Raw genomic sequence first — 19,403 nt, 5'->3', positions numbered from 1 at the left:
TTTCTCTCCAAGTTGCTTTCCGATTCTCTTGTAGCCCATCCCAGCCTTGTGCAGATCAACAATCTTGTCCCTGATGTCCGTAGAAAGCTCTTTGGTCTTGCCCATGGTGGTGATGTTGGATGCTGGTTGTTTGGGTGTTGACAGGTGTCTTTTATACAGGTAACGAGGTGAGGCAGGTGTATTTGATGTAGATAATTGGTTGGGATTGGGGCTGTGTCTTAAAGAAAGACTAACTGGCTTGTAGGAGCCAGAATACTTGCTGTTTGGTAGGGGGTCATATACTTGTTTTTCCTCATCAGATGGTCATCAATTTTTATAAATTCATATGATGTGATTTTCTGGAATTTTCTTTGGGATTCTGTCTTTCACTGTTAGAATGTACATATGATTAAAATTGTAGATCGTTGCATTCTTTGTAAGTGGGCAAACCTGCAAAATCAGCAAGGGGTCAAATACTTTTTTCCTCCACTGTAGCTAGTTGCCATCTTGGTGTTGAGTGCTGACAAACAGCTAGTGAACATCCATCCATCGTCAACCGCTTATCCTGCGTACAGGGTCGCGGGCAGCAAGTGAATAGACATGACTTTTAAACACATCGTATCGTTATCGTACACATGAAAAGTGTAGAATCTGGACCTCAAGGAATCAGAGCTGTGAAGCAACCTGTCTTGTAAGTCTGTGAAGCTAATGTTAACTCAAGTAGCTACAATGAAGAGCTGCCAAGTTTACCTTTTTAAGTTTCCTTTTTTAAAAAGATCAAGGAGCCAGTAAACAACAAGCGACTGCGTTACTTTACATGAGTCTATTCAGGTAGAAACAAGGTAAATTTATGATTATGCTTTTGTGACTGTTGGCTAGCAGTCATCAGTAGGCCAACTGATTTCTACACTACAGCAGTCTCTCGGGCCAGGTGGTTACTACTGAAATGCACTGGCCTAGAGTTTATGAGTGTGTGTTTGTGCACATTTGTAATTGTTCACACATGAGTACAGTGTGACTTTGTGATTTGGTGAAATGGGTTCATTTTCTTACAACAGACTCAAAAGTTTAATCTTTTTTCAACATTTCATCATTCTTCTCATGCTTCCTTTCATCTCTGCCTGTCCTTCTGACTTTCTTTCTTGCGCAAGCTTTCCCTTTGTTTGACAAGTGAACACTGCAATGTGACACTGACGTTTCAGTTCAGTGAGATTGGCAGTTTATATTGCGCACACACACACACACACACACACACACTCTCAAGTTCTGCTGGCCACTGACCATTTCAGATCAGTGATTCAGGTTTGGTTTGACTGAAAGGTGTGACTGGAAAAAACCCTAGTGGGGCCACTAGAAGTGGCTGAGGCACAGCGAGAGAAACGAGGGTAAGGGTTGGGAGGTTAGAGACGGAGACAGAGATGAAAAGACAGGACGGACGATGAGAGGAAAAACAGTGTGTAGTCCAGTCTTCTTCTTCAAAACACTCCTATCTATCTATTCCTTTCTGAAGTGCAGTTGGCACCTTACATGGCAGCCATGAAGGTGTGTGAATGTTGTGAATGTAACATGTAGTGTAAAGTACTTTGAATGGTTTGAAGACTAGAAAGGCACTATACAAGTGCACCATTTACCATTTAATTACTATTAATATTGGATTTACATGTTGCACACACACATTTCCATGCAAATGTGGTGCAAAATTAAATTGAATTTCCAGATAATTTGCAATAAATAAATGCAAATTATTGTTCGTATACATCCACTGCCATTATGCCTCAGTTCACCTAGACATGGTAGTTGTTATTCCTCCAGTCAGTGCTATTAAACCACTGCTGTAATCAATACACCAACTTTTAACCCTCAGCAAATCAGGACTTTTTTTTGCAACATTTGAATTTGTTTGTAATTTTCTAGCTTTTCCACTTTTTTTGTTGCTCAAATTGAAAGTGTGCACAAAAACATGTGGGTGGAAACACACTTAATTACATTTCTTTCACATCATGCTGGGTTTTGTGTAAAATGTCTACTTTCTGATTTAGTATTTAGGGAGAGCAAACACTTTGAATAGCGACATGGATGCATTTAAAGGCTCAAATTTGTAACGTGTTGCACATTTTGCCTCTCCAGTGGGGTGAGGTAATTGAAAATGCTGGAAGTACAGCAAAGATGGTAGATTTGTTGTGGAAAGATTTGTGGAAGCCTGCTCTCTTTCAAAACAGCCTCTGCCTCTTTCACTTTGAGAAAAGTAATGTATTTTAATTGCACAGTATTTCTTAATCAGTATATACAACAACACATTGTGTTCCCCCGCAGATTTAACACTGGGAAATTCAAAATGAAGGGCTGAAAGCAACACAATGCACCAATTCTCACCAGGGTTGTCTGATTTTGAAAAAGAGACTAGCGTTCAGCTGAACGCACTACTGGACCTACACTCCCCTCCCTGCAGGATCCAGAGCCTGTAGGATCATGAAAAATCCTCACCACCCCATCAACAGACTGTTCCAGCTGTTGTGTTCAGGCAAGTGCCTCCCCAGTCATGCAGCCAAAACAGAAAGACTGACACAGTGTTTCCTTCCTCACACCTCAGACTTGTGAACACTGACCCCCCCCCCCCCATTAAGTTTCACATACTCATCATCTCACACACACACACATAAATACATACAGACATTACATATACAGACGTATTTCTCTCTCTATATTAAATATAAATGTACATAAATATTATTGTAAATTGTATTTTTTTGTATTGATTTGGTTGCTTTTTGTTCTATGCTCTGCACTTTAAAGAATGTGCCATTTTGCATTTCACTCCACATCCTACATGTGGGGACAAAGAAAGTTCCTAAATCTTGAATCCAAAGGGAATATTTTGGATTTATGTCAGCCCATTCATTTGGCAAATCATGGAAAAGACAATTTAGCCTCTTTTACAGTGGAAGAAACCCACCAACACCCGCTAACATCTGGCTTTTGTCTTCAGTGTGGGGTACAGTTTGGCATTCACTAACATGTCTAATGACTCTGCAGTAGTCACAGGTATTTAGAGGATCCAGCTCCACTCTGCATTTTCTGCCCTTTTCCAGTGCGATCTTTTATCTGCAGGCAATGTGAAAGGAATCAATCACCTATTTTTGGGGTGCATTTAAAAACCTGCATAAATGCGTTCATTTTAGTATAAAAACAATATTATCGTCAATCATGTTGAATTTTAGGCAGTGAAGGGTTTGGCCTGCCATTAAAAGTGTGTGTGTGTGTGCGTGCGTGTAGACGCGTGTATATCCGTGAGTGTGCATGTGTGTGCGAGTGTCACATCTCCGCAATGATCCAGTTTATCAACCACGCTAAATTAGGCAAGACATTCAGCTGAACCCACACACTATAATATGGTGTTGAAAGACCAGCTGTTTTCTTTTCACACCAACAGACATGTTAGTGTGAGGTATCACACAGGTACTCACATGCGCACACACACACACACTCATTATTGAAGTCTGGCTTATGACATATTAATGTAGGTCAGTGACTGACTAACTAATCGGATGACTCACTGTCTGTCAGCAGAATTCCCCACAAAGACAGAAAAAACAGTTTGTAAGTGTGTGGGCACTTGCGTACCTACCCAATCGTGGACCTTGGCCTTGTTACACATTGACCGACAGTAGACCACACGCAAGGGGATAATTTGGAATTCCACTATTGATTATGCTTAAAAGCTTGTTAAAATCCTGTCTAAGACAATCTTAAAAGGCTGAATTTTAGTTTATGTCCCAACTAATTTCAAGCTTCACAATGTCTTAAAATTAAAGGCTACCAAGAAGGCAGGGAAATACTTTGTTTTTGAAAGGAAAAATAATGTTACAAATGAAGGTCAAACGTATGTTAATTTCTTTTCATTTAAATAAATCACTCAAAACACATTAAACATCAGATTTGGTTGTGAATGTATCAAGCTTGCATCCAGCATCATGCACTTTTGAAAAACTGCTGCTTTAGTCAAATCTACTACACATTTATAAATTGTACATTCAGATTTTTACACTTCCCGCGGATATCATAATCTCTGTGTCCGTTTTGTATAAACTTCCATAAATCCCTTTAATGGTCTTGAGGGGAGGCCCATAGTGCAAATTCGACTATGGCTAAATCTCTTAAGTCAGCAAACAAGTCTGGGTCCGTCTGATCTCTGTGATCACCTATACTGTGTTTTATTAAAGGCCACAATAGTATATACAGTACATATACAATATATGTAATTAAATTTTTTTTTTTGTTTAAGTTGACAGACAACGATCAAGCTGTGTTTGCTTATGTTTTCATTAGTGTGATCTCACACTGTCTTACACACATTGCTGCACACGTTGCTGCTGACTGACCAGCAGGAGGTCTGAACACAGATAATGGACGACCAGTGTGTGTGATTTTCCTGACGTTCAAGGATAAAACTCCAAGGGGCAAAATAAATGTTACTGTGTCAATGTCTGTGTGAGTACATAAAATGCGTATTTTCAGCAGGACACTGACAGAGGTCACACATTAAACCATCATGTCAACAAAATCTGGGAACACACTCATTCTCCACAGCAACCACAACCATGGAAAACCTGATGGTGGCGGTCCTCAGTTCTGACTGTCGGGATGAGAGAGAAACGGGAAGACAGAGTGCAAGAAGACTGAAGTGATGTGAGGGATTGACAAGAAGGTTAGAAAGTATATTATTTCTAAGTGAGGGAAGATGGCTGACAAAGAGAAATAACATTCTTAGATAATATACAGTAGCTGTTGTGACACACTTCACAGACCTCGTCTGCCGCAACACTACACTAACTTTATGATACTTTCCACTTTCACACTCGATCAAACACTTTCTCTATATTTATAACTGCACTCAGGCACAGACACACTGAAGAATACCAATCCACGTGTCATTAATCAAGAGCTGAGGTGTAAAATATTATTCAGTTTGAAACTAATGAAAAAATGTGCCAGTTGGGTGGGATAACATAATTTGTTTCTAAAGCAAACCCATTTGTTTTGAGAATTGTTTTGAGCTTACCATAATTTCATTTTAGCTTACTTCACATAGTGCAGTGATCTTCTTTTTTTTATTCTTACAGTGATCTTCATTTTCTCAAAGGTAAAGCCTCCTCTTTTAACTCTTTGTGTGTTTGTCTTTGACAGCAGGATGAGTTTTTTTCCTCTCTCCACCTCCATTTCGGCATACTTTTCCTTTTCCCTTTTTGCATCTTTATTCTACAAAAAGGGAGTTAATCAACATGCAAAAAGGGACCAAAAAAGCTAACTGAAATGCCATTTTATATTCATCTGCACAGAGGGTGGTGGTGTATTTATCTGCACGTGTTATTGTGTCTAAAGCTGATGATACACGGGCCAACTTTTTGAGCAATGTTGCGAGTGGTAATTGGGACAACATTTTGTGTATTCTATTGGAGAAAAGGGCTAACAGTGAGAAGATAGATTTCACCTTGAAGTTAAGCTAAGCCACTGAACAAAGTCATTGCTGCTCCCAGCTAAGGGTTATGTGGTTAATTTATTTATTTTATTTATTATTATTTGTCATTTTACAACGGAATGTTGTGTAATAAAATGCAAGTTGTAGGTTTTTTTTAATGGTACTCACATACACATACACACACACACACACACACACACACACACACACACACACACACACACACACACACACACAGAGACACACATACATATTACACAAAAATAGGGAAAGAGAGGGCTCGTGGAGGAAAAAGAATAAGAAATAATGCCTGGTGAAATATCTTTATAGTTGTCTGTCGTGTTAGCGTGCATCTCGCCTGTTAATGAAATAATTAGTGTTTGTCCATTAACACATTTATGAGAGAAGATGCTTGCCTCTGCCTGATGTGCAAACATTTTTTTTTCTACAAGGATTTGTAAAACACAAACATCAAAGACCTAAAAAGAAAGCAAGCAAGAACGACAAGGTATTAAAAATTCTGAACTTGCATTGCAGAGTTTAATGCACCCCGTTATGATAATTCATAATTTTGGTTGTTTACTAGGGAATAAAAGCCCATTTTTTAATAACTGCGGTTGCATCATAAGTGAATTCTGTGTTGATTGGCTGACCTCACTGACTACTGCTAAAATCCTTCCCATCAGGCATTTGAACTGAGCTGCACTCAGCCAATCAGGGTCCACCAGAATGGTGAGAACTTCACATTCAATAAAACACCCTTTTAGCTAAACTACATTCATTTGCAAAGCATTATGAACAGCACTATTCTTATCTAAAGCCAGGGTTTGTATAAAAACACTTTTTCTTTTTTTCTAAAAAGTGAATAATCTGGCCCCTTTCAGCTTTTTAAAATATGTGCAAGTGCTGTTTTTTTTATTGTGTGTGTGTATGTGTGTGTGTGTACCATTACAGCTGCAGCAGGCAGGTAAAGTGGCCAGGCCAAAGCCGAGCAGGCAGGCGAGGCAGGCGGGATGAAGAGGTCAGTGTGTAGCCGAGTGCTTCTCCGCTGCCGTGTTAATTTACTATGACAAGATAAAGCTGTAATCTCGTCTCTCCCCTTCTCTCTCCTCTCACTCTCCCCCCACTGCCTCACTTCCAACTCAACCGGTCGCCAATGAGCCATTTACTTCCCCCTATCACTTTACGACAATTGCCCAGAGACAGACCCTCACCCCACTCCCTTAGAGTCCCACAGACACCCCCACCATGTTGTAAATCTCCTTCTCCCTCTCCATTTCTCTTCATCCACTCTTCACTGACAGTCAGAGGCGAAGGGATTGTTGCTGTAACCCCCCCCCCCCCCCCCCCCAAAAAGAAAAACTTAATACACATCTTACAACATGCCAAGCAGCCAGTCAGATAAGCCCCCATCCCACTTGCTAGACACACACCCAACCCAGGCCTGCCACTTAATAAGCCACATCAGCTTTTATGCTGTGTATGAGGACACCCCCACCCCTTGCAACACATGTTCTTCCAACACACACATCAACACTGTCTCACTTCTGCTGTCATTTATTACACCAGAAACCAGTTTTGTGTCATTTTGACGACATTTTCAGGAGGGGTCCTTTCATAATGATCTAAGGAGTGATGTGAGAAAATATTAACATTAATGATGAACGTTTGTATATTTGTTTAAAGACAAACTTTGTATTTTGTTTAGTATAAGTATATAAGATAAATCTAAATGAATGGGAAATAATCTAACCATTGTCCTCAACAGCTAAAGATAAGATGTGTGTGTGTGTGTGTGTGTGTGTGTTTGCACACCCATGTATCCCTCATGATCCCAGGACTTTGGTTTACAGTCGGCACCCGAAACACGAGTCCAGTGTGGGAGGGGCCTGCAGGCTAATCAGTGGACTAATTACAGAATTAGCTTTCCATTACAGCTCCTAAGCACTGTTTCATTGTTTTACAGCATGCAGAGCGTTTATCGTCAGTATGGGGGAAAGGTCGACAGTCATTATCAGAGCACTGCTGTGACAAGGTGTGTATCAATGCGAGGGCCCATAAGAAGGATGGACTGTGCGTGTGAGTTATTGGTGTTTTACGAAGACAAAATCCTTTAGCAGATGCCCCAAAATTTGAATAATATGTCTCTCATGTTGGACAATGAACATTTTGTTCATTAACATTAAAAACTAAATACTGTATACCAGCAACACATAATACCCTATACAGTCACATAATCACACTTATCTACATGCATTGTAAATCACACCACATGTATAGAATGTGGAATGAGTCACATGCAGGAAAACAGAGTCATCTTAAAAATGCACACAGAACTGTACAACACACACATACAAATGCACTTTAACATACAGAGCCATACATACAGCATCACCATACAATGTCACACTTCATCCTGAGGAAAATGACTCACAGCAATGGCTCACATTTTTTAGTCACGCAACTGTGCATCAAATGTGCTCAAAGCGACGGCTGGTGGCCCGCAAATAAAATTAAAAAAAACACGTGTGCACCCAAACAGTAGCCTTGAAGCTTCACTTTTTCCTCCCCAAACCTGCAGCTCCCAGCACCAAACTGCTTTTCACTCGAAGAGAGAGTCAATTTTTCCTCTTGAGAAATCTCACTCTTTTCCTATCTACTGTGAATCACCGGGCAAACATCCATGTATTTCATTTCCTCATTGTTGAGATTTGTCCAGTTTTTTTGTGTTGGGTTTTAAAAGGTGACTCTTAGTGTACGTCCACAGATTTTCAACACAAGGCAAATATCTGCACATTAATGGATAGAGGAGAGTCTCAGTGTTCCAGAAATATCAGAACCATGTTGATGGGACATTCGGAGGCCTTTGTAATGTCAAAAAATATACTGAGTGCCACATGAAAAATAATATTGGATTGGTCACTCCTATTATTATTATTTGTCTTACTTCTATATGGGCATCATGCTCTAAGCTTTGGTACAATAATTCCCGTGATGCTTTGAGGTAAGCAAGAAGCATAATGTTGCCATGGATTCAGAGTTACAATATGTAGTTTTTGCTTCTATTTGTTTACATTTTAGCATATTGGCACCATTAAAAGTACGTCCAATTGGCTATCAGCAGTTCCTGTTTGCTGTGTACCCATTACCCATTGGATTACTCAAGCAGGTTCTGCAGTTTTGAGAAGAGTTCTAAGCAGATTTATGGACATCTACTCTTGATGGACATCAGCAACATAATCATATCCCCAGAAAGTGTAAGTCACACTAAATCTGATCTGGGGATAATGCCTTTGTTTATGAAAACAATATCAAAACTTTTTCAAAAGGGATTAAGTTTCCAAAATGGAACAAAAGTAATGCGACTAGAAAAAGAAAATAACCCTGAAGCAGTAAAACATGCTGTGGGACATACTGGTTGGAAACGCTGCACCTGTTTCATAAAGTGACCCTGAGTCAGCGCTTAAGGCCGCAGCCACCCATGGGTGGGTTCTTTCACCCTGAGAAACAATAAGCGAGATCGGATGTGAAAATCAGCGGCTGTCCTTACCATGTTTGGGGGGCTGTCCAAGTTGCGGTTGGGGGGCGAGCGAGGGGACACCTTGCCGCAGTAGGAGGCCAGGGGGAGGTGGATGACACCGCCCAGTCCCTCGCTCTCCTCATCCTCAATTCGCTGTCTGCTGGTTGCCATGGTTACCTCTCCATCTGTCCCCCCATATGGAGAGGCTGGTCGCTTGGAAGACATCCTGGAAAAAAAAAGAAGGGAGATAGAAAGACGGAGAGAGAAGGAAAAATGAGAGGAAGAGTGAGCAATATTCAAAAGGATGATATAATATGTTGATGACTGGAGTTATATGATGGTGGCAACAGAAAGTGTGAAGGGTTCCTGTAGATCCAACTAGCTCCTGTAAACTCCTGGATAGTCTACTCCAACTCTGTTGTGTGTTTAATGTTAAAAATAAAAAAAGTTAGCATGTTCTTCCAGCTGGTATTCACCAAATCACATTCAACTCATCAACCTACACTTCTTCCCTCTTCTCTAGATCACCTTTTTCTTTCTGTTGTTGTCGCACATTCAGCACGTTCAGGTGAGAGAACTCTCGCAGTGCACCCCCAACACACAATATGCACTTCAGTCGGTTTGTGAGCATCCAGCTCCTTGGCAGACCTTCAAATACACTCCCAGGACTTACAGTATGTTTACCACTGGGGCCAGTCAACGTTCGCATTACCAAAAAGCCGGGGCCATTACTGCAAATGGAAGCCGCTTGCACTGGCATTGTAGAGGAAATGACCATGTCTTGACAATGGGCTTTCAGAAAGAGACACAGAAAGAAAAGAGAGACAGGGAGTGGGAGCAGTATGCACAGTGGCAATAATATGTGTTTATGAAAACCTGTGGACAATAGAGGAACTGGAGGGAAATAGCTAGCAACACGAGGGCCCCGCTGTTTGCATTTGTTACTGTGGCTTTGTTCCCTTGAAAAGAAGGAAAGGATATAAAGCCACATCTATTAGGTGAACTCTGTCTCTCACAAGGTAAATTTGCCTCCCTGTATTTCAGCTGAATAGGGATGCAGTGACTATGCAGCAATAATAGAATTTAATGTGGTTCTCAGCATCGCCTGAGTGCTTTCAGATGCACTTGTCAGCCTTGAAGCCACAGCGACTATGACCCCGGGTAATAGGCTGCTAACGCTCAGTCGCACAGAGGCAACGCATGACAAGGATGGAGGGATGGAGTCGTGGATGGAGGGACTGTGAAAACAGGCGAGGGGTGTGTGAGATGGTAAGCAACAGGCGTCTCACTCTCTAAGTCTGCGGATTCTTTCTTTCCGCTTTCCCTCAACAAGCTTTTCCTTCTCTTTTTTTACCAAGGCCAAGAGCTACATCATCATGTCTTCCTCCTCTATCCATATCTCGTCTGTTTCTGATTGGCTCTGTCTTCCTCTCCAGCCTTTCTTTCTTAAATTCTTCCCCTCTCTCGCTGCTTGTCTCCGGTAAACTGATTACACTCTTGACTCTATTGGATTTCCTCTGGACTGTACATCTGGCATTGTTCCTGGGAGCAGCCCTGCCACTAATTCATTGCTTGTTTACCTTATGACAGTGGAAAGGAAAACAATATTGAGTGCTGCTCACTGGAGGGGATGAGGGAAGCGCCATGCTAAGAAGCACAACATACGGCGTTATCACATCGTGGGGAAGGTTACGGTCAAAATCAAATAAACTCCACTCCAGTAACAACATAAAAAATGAACTCTCCACCATAGTGACATAATCTTATTACCTTTAATTGTTTTTGGAAGATATTGCCTGCAAGATTCATACACTTCACAGATAATCTAATAATTGAAAACAATTTACAAATTGGTGTTATAATTTGCATATTGCTGAGAACCTTTTTACCTCCAAAATGCCAAGTTTTCAGGAACGCAGAAAAGCAACTTTGTTTTCTTTGCATGTGTTTTTGTGTTTCAACGGGCTCCGCGGGGCTTTTAACGGTTGTACAATTTCACCCACTTATCAGGGACCCATGTGATACTTCATTTGAAGTTAAGTCACAAAATTGCTTAATCACCACTTCAGAAACATACAGCTTTGGCTATTATATCAATTTAAAACTTCAGTCTCACAATTATAATGGCTTTTGTTGCACACTCATTAAGGTTCGATCCACTTACTCACATTCTTTCTGTTACAGTAAGGCTGAACGAGTTAGAGTCAGTGTGTTTTAATGTAGGATAATGTCTACAGAAGACAAATGTACACACACAAATACAGAGACAGTTCTAAAAGTCAACAGTAATTTGTATCTGCAGCTGATTTCTTTATCCGTTTCTCCTGGACACTATCTTTGTGGGCTTGCTCAGCAAAAACGGAGGCCATAAATAACCTGTAAAGACTTTCTATTTGTTTCAATGACAAAGGACTGATGAGATAAAACTTCACACTGTTATCATTAAATACAATGGATATTGAAATTGAAATTTACTTATGATAACGTCTATCATACTTATGTAGAAAGACTGGGGAGTAAGCTGTGTGTGTGTGTGTCCAAGTCTGTGTGAGTGTTGTTCCACACACCGTCCAATTCGAACGGGAGACCCAGCTGTACAAACTACAGGGCTTTGAGCCACGCAGCGCGCGCACACACACACACAGCACACATGTGTGCATACATAGAACAGAGGCCCTAACACTGCAAGCCTGTCTTCATCACTGCCTGTTTACTTTACCTTCTTTCACTCTCTCACACTGAGGCCTTTTGTTTCAGACACATACACACCTCCCCTTGTGTTCTGTGCACACCTCTGCCTAGCCATAACCCTATACGCTGACCTGGGGTCAGCTTTGGAACCTCTCACCTCACTGACATAGCACTTTGGCTCAGCTACAGAAATATCTTTCAAAAGCATGTGAGGGTATATTTGTTGTTTGCCACATACACATGGACAGGTGATCCATGGACAAGAACAGTTACACATTAACACAGGAAACAACACAGATATCCAAAAACTCTGTGGGACAAAGAGAGCCGTTCACTCTTCTAAAGAACCTCAGTGGCAAACATTTCATCATACTTTTTGCTGTTTTCGCTCCTCTTCTTCTTCTCCCTCCACTCCTCTTAACACCCGTGCACCCCCTCCCCAACTCTGCTAGGCCTACTACTTCCTCAGAGGTGGGTGTCTATGAATGGGGAAGCTGTTCGCAGCTCCTCTCCGGCTATAAAATCCCTCTCTCCCTCCCGTTCGCCTTTGAAGTCGAATTACTACACAATTGGGCACGGCGGGTGTGCAGGTTACGGCGGCTACTTCATTTAAAGTTTGGCAGGGCTGTCACGCCAGCGGAGACCTGGACGAGACCTGGAGGAAGCCGCTTGAAAGCGCAAGAGCGATGAGAGGATTAAAAAAAGATGAGGTTTTATTAAGTCGACAAATTGGCAGCGTCGTCCAGGTCATAATTAGAGAATATTAGCATAATTCTGCCACGTCCAACAAAGGCAAAAATCTAACACCTCACGTCAAACCCAGCCTTTAACACACTTAATACATACACAGACGCTGCTAGCCTTTTCCACAAAGCAACACAGTGAAAATGATATTTCAAATGACATAACACCAGTGCAACAATATTGCAGTGTATTTTTTGATTTACAAATCAAATTAATAAGAAAACTCCAATGTGCTGTTTGTCTCTCTTCTCTCATTTCTCTTGTAGGAACCAAACGCACAACCGTGCACACGGTGAGAGCGTTAAGCTGAGATTAGAGCGCCACTTCCCCTTAGCTTTTTGATGATTAGCGGCTCCTCAGTTAAGTCCCTCTCATATCACATATGTCCACTGCTGCTAAGTCACTAATCGGACAGCAATGGACGTCCATTAACGGGCCGAATAATCGCCATCTACGGTGGTTAACCGTGTCATGGCCTTCACTTACTATAATCAACACGTCCATTTCATGTTGGCACATCAGCAGCGGTAAGTTTATGCACACGCAAGCACATTTAAATACAGGCGGCAGGCTTATGAGCATGCAAGCAAGGCTGCTCACATGCAAGAATCACACACACACACACACACACACACACACATTATATATATATATATATAAATCAATCAAATGAATTAAGCAAAATGGGGGCAAAGATTAATTTTAACTACACTGAAGAGTTAGGGAAAGACAAAGCAGCCATCGCAGAAATGTCACAGGCTATCACACACACAAGCGCGCCCGGCTCTCTCGCTCCTTGTGTCTGGCTGCTAACATTATCATGGTGCTAACTGCTCTTGTTAACTCCTCTACTCAGAACAAGCTTTCAGAGAGCGTGGGAGCCTCCTCTGGAGAATTCCACAGTAAAGTGTGTGTGCTTCTGCATGTGTGAGCATCTCCTCTCTTTAAATTACAACCCATTATTTCAACCACTACACAAACACACGGTGCACAGTCAGATGAATCTTTCGTCTACAGTAAAAATAAGCAAGCCGGCTAATTCCAAAGTGCTGTCAAGAGTCAAAGTGACATTTGTGGGTGGGTAGGAGGGGGGGGTTCCCGCCACCTTGTGCCTGCTAAGAACTGGCTGCCTGTCACTCAGGTGCGGCTCTATTTGCGTGGAAATGCGAGCTATCTTTGAAATTGTTCTCTGAGGGAATGGAAGGGCATATCAAAATTGTTGAACGGAATGTGCCTTTTAGATAAGGTGCCCAGGGCGTTTTGCCTCCGAGGAGCCGACCGCAACATTTACATCCGTATGACACCTCAGGCGGGAATTTAAACAAATGTTTCCCCCTGCGTCGCGCTATCACTTGCTTTATTGCCATCGCCTTTTCTTCCCTCTCTTTTTCTCTCCCGCTGCATTTCCTATTCCCTGTCTCAGCTTTCAAAACGATTTCTCTTTCTGTCTCTCTCTATCTCTTTTTCTCCGTCACACACTCTTGAACTTATTTTAACATCGTCTGTCCTCCTGCTCTTTCCCTTTCTCTGTCTTCCTGCCTCTCTCTCCCCGGTGTTGTCTTACTTACTGTTCCCTCTTTACACAATCAGCTGTTTGTAAGAATGTCGCTCCATCCCTCCCCCCTCCCTCCCCCCTCCCTCCCCCTTCTCTCCCTTCTTCTCTGTGCAGACTCTTAAGGATATTGCCTAATATCTATTTATAGGCTGTCCTTTTGAACAGTGGGAAGAGTGGCAGCAACAGAGGAAAGGCTGAGATGGAGGGATAAGGATTAACGGAGGGAGGACCTGGAGGAGGGAGTCAATGATTCCTTTTTCCCTTGGTGTGTTTCTGTTAGGTTCGATATGTTTGCCAAACATTATGTTTAGTTTATTTAGACTTTAAAAGCAGTTGTAAAGAACTTCTAAGCATAAAAGTTTACATTCCTTTCCAACATTTTGATTTAGAAAATGAGAAAAAAATCCATAACCAATATACGCAGAAAAAAATGCTGATTTTAAAACTTTCAAGATATCCTGAAATTAAGGTCATTTTAGTATAGCATCTAAGTGTATATATATATATATATATATATATATATATATATATATATATATATGTCTCCTAGGTTTTTTTACTGAAGTAAACAGTGTAACGGGGAGAAAATGTGAACACAGCTCCTGCCTGTATATGCTCACACATTCATATACACACAGACACACCCTAACACACAGGCGCAGGCACACACACACATACTCAGCCTCACACACACAAAGCATCCTCTGTGAGGTGCCCTAAATCGGTGGCCGACAGCCCAAACCGTGTTTCCTGTCCAGTTTAACCACAAAAGGCAATAACACACAACCTAATGTCACCACTGTTAATCACACACATACACACACATACGCTGTAGAGACAGTCATGGGTTGTGTGTGTATGTGTGTTTGTAGAGTGAGCAAAGGGGGTGGGCGCAAAAGACGTGGGCTAACTCATGTGGCCTCTCTACCCCTCTCTCTCTCTCTCTCTTTCTGTCTGCCTCTCTTGTCCAGTCATATACCCAAAGCTTTAGTCAACAGCGAGGCATCGCTCCACATACTTTCCATGTCATGTTTTTTAGCCATTTCCCCCGTTTAAAACCTCATTTATGTCTTTACACTGAGTCACCAGGCGATGTGATCGTCACTGACATCTTGGCACAGAAGAAAGGATGGAGAAAAGATAAAGGGCATAGGAGGAACGAAGGGAAAGGGAAGAAACTTTGTTAAGCTTGTCAGACTGTCTGTCTATCTATCTATCTATGGTGGGTTTGTCATCATCAGCTTAAGGCCAAGTGAAGACAGCTCGTGGGAAAATCTTTAGTGTTGCTATAGAAAAAGGAAGAAGAGAGACAGAAAGAGTGTGTTGGGGGAGAAGGGGGGAAGGAGGGGTGAAAATAGACAGACGGAGAGAGGAAAAGTGCATCCGGTGGACAGCGGCCCCGCTCCCCTGGTGTTTTGCAAGGGGGAGATGCTGCATAATGTTTATTGAGCGAGGGACAGTGTTTTTCCATTGTTGTGCCAGGCCACTATTTGTGCTGCATTTGTTAAGCAATCCATAAAGGAGTCACAACATTTGTCTCACTGTCAGCAACTTGGCCTGCCCCTGTAAACCAGACACACACAACACACACACACAAATGTGAGCTCATTCTCGCACATAAATGACAACACACAAATACTCGCACACGCACACTCCCAGCTGGCCCCTTTCTTTCGTCCCACACTTTGAAACTCTCCCACCTCGGCCCAAATGGTCTCCTCCTTTTTCCTCTGACCTCCCCCCTATCCCCTCCCTCTCTTTCTCTTGCTCTCCCTCCCTCACTACCTGGAAGGACAGAGGTTTCATTGTGGCACTCTGGGAGGGAGCTCCAAGCCTCTAACACTGTCTCCTATTGTCGATTGGAAGGATAGTAATCAGTGTGTGTGTGCGTGTGTGTGTGTGTCAGAGAGAAAGAGAGCGAGCAACATAGTGGGACTTGTGTAAGACAAGCTGCCTGGATTGATAGATGGCTGAAGAAATGGACGAAGAAGAAGAGATGGAGAGAGAAAGAGGGGCGTGAAGTGTGAAGACTGAAATCCTGTCTAAATACACACAGTTTTCCTGCTCTGTTGACAATGCAATACCTCCACCCGACCTTTGACCCCTACCCAGTGACCTCATGTCGTATGACTAGACTCTAGTTAGCCGGGAGGGACACCTTTGTCTGTCTCTGTCTGTGTTTTACATACTCTCCCCCTTGCTCTCTTTCCCAGTCACTTCTAAACACTCCATCACTCTCTCCGCTTTATCCCAGAACCCACCCTCCTCCCCCATTCATAAATAACAACAAGAACAAACGCAGCCTAATATTCTCCCTCCCTTTCTTCTATTGGCTATCAGAGAGGGTCAGCTGATCGCACCGGGGTGGGAGGTCGTGGTGGGAGAGAGTTGGCAGGCTGAGGGGGGCTGGGGTGGGAGAGTGCTGAGAGAGGGGAGGAAGTGGGGGGGGGGGGGGGGGGGGGGGGGGGGGGGGGGGGGGGGGGGGGGGGGGGGGGGGGGGGGGGGGGGGGGGGGGGGGGGGGGGGGGGGGGGGGGGTTAGCATTCTCCTCTGGTATTTCTCTGTCTGTCGTTCTTTCTTTCTTTTTTGCCCCCCTCTCGCTCCGTGGATGGAGACACGGTTATCAAGGCTCTCTGGGGACAGACAATATGGCCCAGACAATGGCCTCCAGTCCGAGGTGGTGGTGGGAGAGAGATGGGGAAAGAGAGAGAGAGAGAGAGAGAGAGAGAGAGAGAGGGAAAAGAGGGAGGCCGGGACAGGGCCACAGGGGAAGAGAGGGGCAGAATGGCGCATTAGTTTGCAGAGCACGGACACTCTACTCAATTACTCTACTTGCTCTCTCTCTCTCTCTCTCTCTCTCTCTCTCCCCTCCACAGACACACACATTATCTCTTCACTCAAACACACACACCACTTTAATCTCGCCCTTTAAATGAAGTGCAGAGACACTTGCACTGGAAGCAGCACTGCTCACTTAAATTGGAAACAAGTTATTTTTTTTTTTTTATCATCAGCCATGAGAATTTCTCTCTTAACTGTCCATACCTCCATAATCACAAAATAAAAGTTGACAATCATTCAAATAAATACAAATACACGGTGGTGGCAGACCTATTCAGATTTAGTATTACAAGTTAAACTCCCACATTCAAAATTAAAAAAAATACATACCATCGGCACAATATGCTAAATTTAAAAGTACTCATTATGCAGAATCATCTTTTTCAGAATGTTATAATTATTATTATATATATTATAATACTTACTGTTGTAGGTGATCAATGTGGAGCCAATTTCAACTACTTTATATACTTAATAGTAGTTCGATCTTTAATGATGCATTTTATATGCTGACCATTATTTAGTATGTAAAATCTTCAAAAGCAACTGCTGTAGAAATAACAGCTGTCAAATAGATAAGCAAGCACAATATTTTGCTCTCAAATCTAGTTGAGTAGATGGAAATGCTCAAGTAAAGTACCTCAAAATTACACTAAAGTACCGCACATGACTAAATGTACTTATTTACTTTTCGCCGCTGAAAATACGAATAATAAAAAAAAAAAAAACTGTTTGTCTCAATGGAGTTAAGTAAAATCCTTCAGGCTGCTGATACCGTCCTTGTTGCTGAGTGCGATGCAAGTGATGTCAGCTTGTGTCTGAGTGTGTCCTGCTTAACCGTTCAAAGTGTTGACACATCCACTGTTGACTGCCCCCCCACACCCAACCCACCCTCTTCAAATGCACAGACACACACACAAACACCCCAATAAGCGGAGGGGACAAATGGAAGGGTGTGAAAATCCACCGCTGCCTTCCTCCCCCTTCACCACCTCAATCACCCAACATCGTCTCCCCCCACACCTCCCCCGTTAATCTCTGGCACTCTCACTTTCCTGTGACCCTGGTTCTTCTTCTACTACTCCTTCTTCTGTCCATCGGCGAGGAATATGTCAGTTTGACCACATCACCATCATTTCCCCGTCATCTCTATATCCACTGTGCCACAGCAGCTCCTTCAAATGTCTCTTGTCTCTGTCTTTTTCCTCTGTGTTCTGGCTGCTTTGGCTTTCTCCGTTTCTCCCTGTGTGTATATATTTCTGTTCTGTTTGTGCGAACAGATGAGGCCGTGTTAGCGAAGGCAGTCTGTTTCCACTATTTTCAGCCTCGACTGGAAATTTTGATACACAGCCGAGCGCTCAGAGAACAAAAAAAATATTTCAAATCCTATAAAGCGTAATTAGAAGATAAAATTAGAATATAAAATAATTTAAGTCACCAAATATCCAAGCTTTGTCAAAGCATGAAGTGCATTTTTTAGCAGCTAAACAAGAGATAGACCATATCACAAGACTTTCGTTATCTTAAATAAAATGAGGATAAAATGTACGTTTTAAACTTCAAGCAGTAACAACAACAAAAAAACCCTCATCTCTAAAAAAGTAATATTTAATTTCAGACAAACCTTCTTCTAGAAACTCTGAAAAACTGTTCCACCTCAGTTATTTTCAATGAAAAGTGACTTCAAGTGAATTTGAACAACAATATGATTTAAGAGGAAGAGAAGAAGAAAGGGGAGAAGGGGAAGAAGCGTTGAGAGCTAAAAGAAGAGGAAGTGTGATGAGAGGAAGAAGAAGGAGCATGGGGTGACGGAGGCGAGCGGGCACTTACAGAGACGCAGGAACGGAGAGCATCGCGACCACCGAGGCTGGAGCGCACACACACTGGCAACTCACACACACTCCGCTCCGCCGAGAGACTAGTGCTCAACACACACACACACACACACACACACTCGAAACACACACACACACACACACACACACACACACACACACACACACGGAAATGGAAGATATCGTTCTCTTGCTCACACACATACAAACCTACACACACACAGACAGACATATACATGCACACGGCCAGAGCCACAGTGATGGAGTGCATTACTGGAAAGCAAGCGCTCTCCTCCTAAGTCATTGTAATCCCTGCATTTATCTCCATACATTCTGCTTTTCGGTGTAATCCTTTAAATTTTTAATTCCTACTAGCTGTTGTTATCTTTTCTCTCTCTCCTCAACCACTTTGCCGGATTGAACGGTTTATTAAAAACACATTTTTGCCACATCTAAATGTATTCTTAATTCAAGTGGCCCCTGAAACCCCCCACGCCAACCCCCCCAATTCCACCGACCCCAGTTTATCTTGGAACAAAAGATTAGTTTCATCGGGCAAAACAGAGCGCTACTTTAATGCAATAAAAGTCAAGCAGGCGAGGGGAGAGAGATGTGTGTGTGTGTGTATGTGTGTTTGCGTATGAGTGTGTTAGTATTAAAACGCCGGGTATTATAACATAATCTGTCTCTCGCGGCATTAGCATCAAACAACCATTATTCCACAGGCAAAAGCCAGTTGTGTTGACAGTGACGGGGGGAAAAA

At 42.5% G+C, this 19,403-nt stretch overlaps 1 protein-coding gene across 6 annotated transcripts in view; it reads right to left on the bottom strand.

Moving 5' to 3' along the window:
• The window catches only part of sox5 (SRY-box transcription factor 5), a 183,406-nt gene that overhangs the window by 77,378 nt on the left and 86,625 nt on the right, over window positions 1-19,403 (bottom strand). For all 6 annotated transcript variants that reach the window (XM_046072160.1, XM_046072157.1, XM_046072158.1 and 3 more), the window contains one exon: window positions 9,006-9,201. In XM_046072160.1, the coding sequence (XP_045928116.1) occupies window positions 9,006-9,200 (195 nt within the window). In that variant the 5' untranslated portion in view covers window position 9,201. The remainder of the gene's footprint in view (window positions 1-9,005; window positions 9,202-19,403) is intronic.

The sequence above is a fragment of the Micropterus dolomieu genome, linkage group LG16 (genome assembly GCF_021292245.1).
Source record: "Micropterus dolomieu isolate WLL.071019.BEF.003 ecotype Adirondacks linkage group LG16, ASM2129224v1, whole genome shotgun sequence".
Taxonomy (NCBI): Eukaryota; Metazoa; Chordata; class Actinopteri; order Centrarchiformes; family Centrarchidae; genus Micropterus; species Micropterus dolomieu.
Note: the sequence above shows the minus strand (reverse complement) of the source record. Positions and strands in the feature narration are given on the sequence as shown.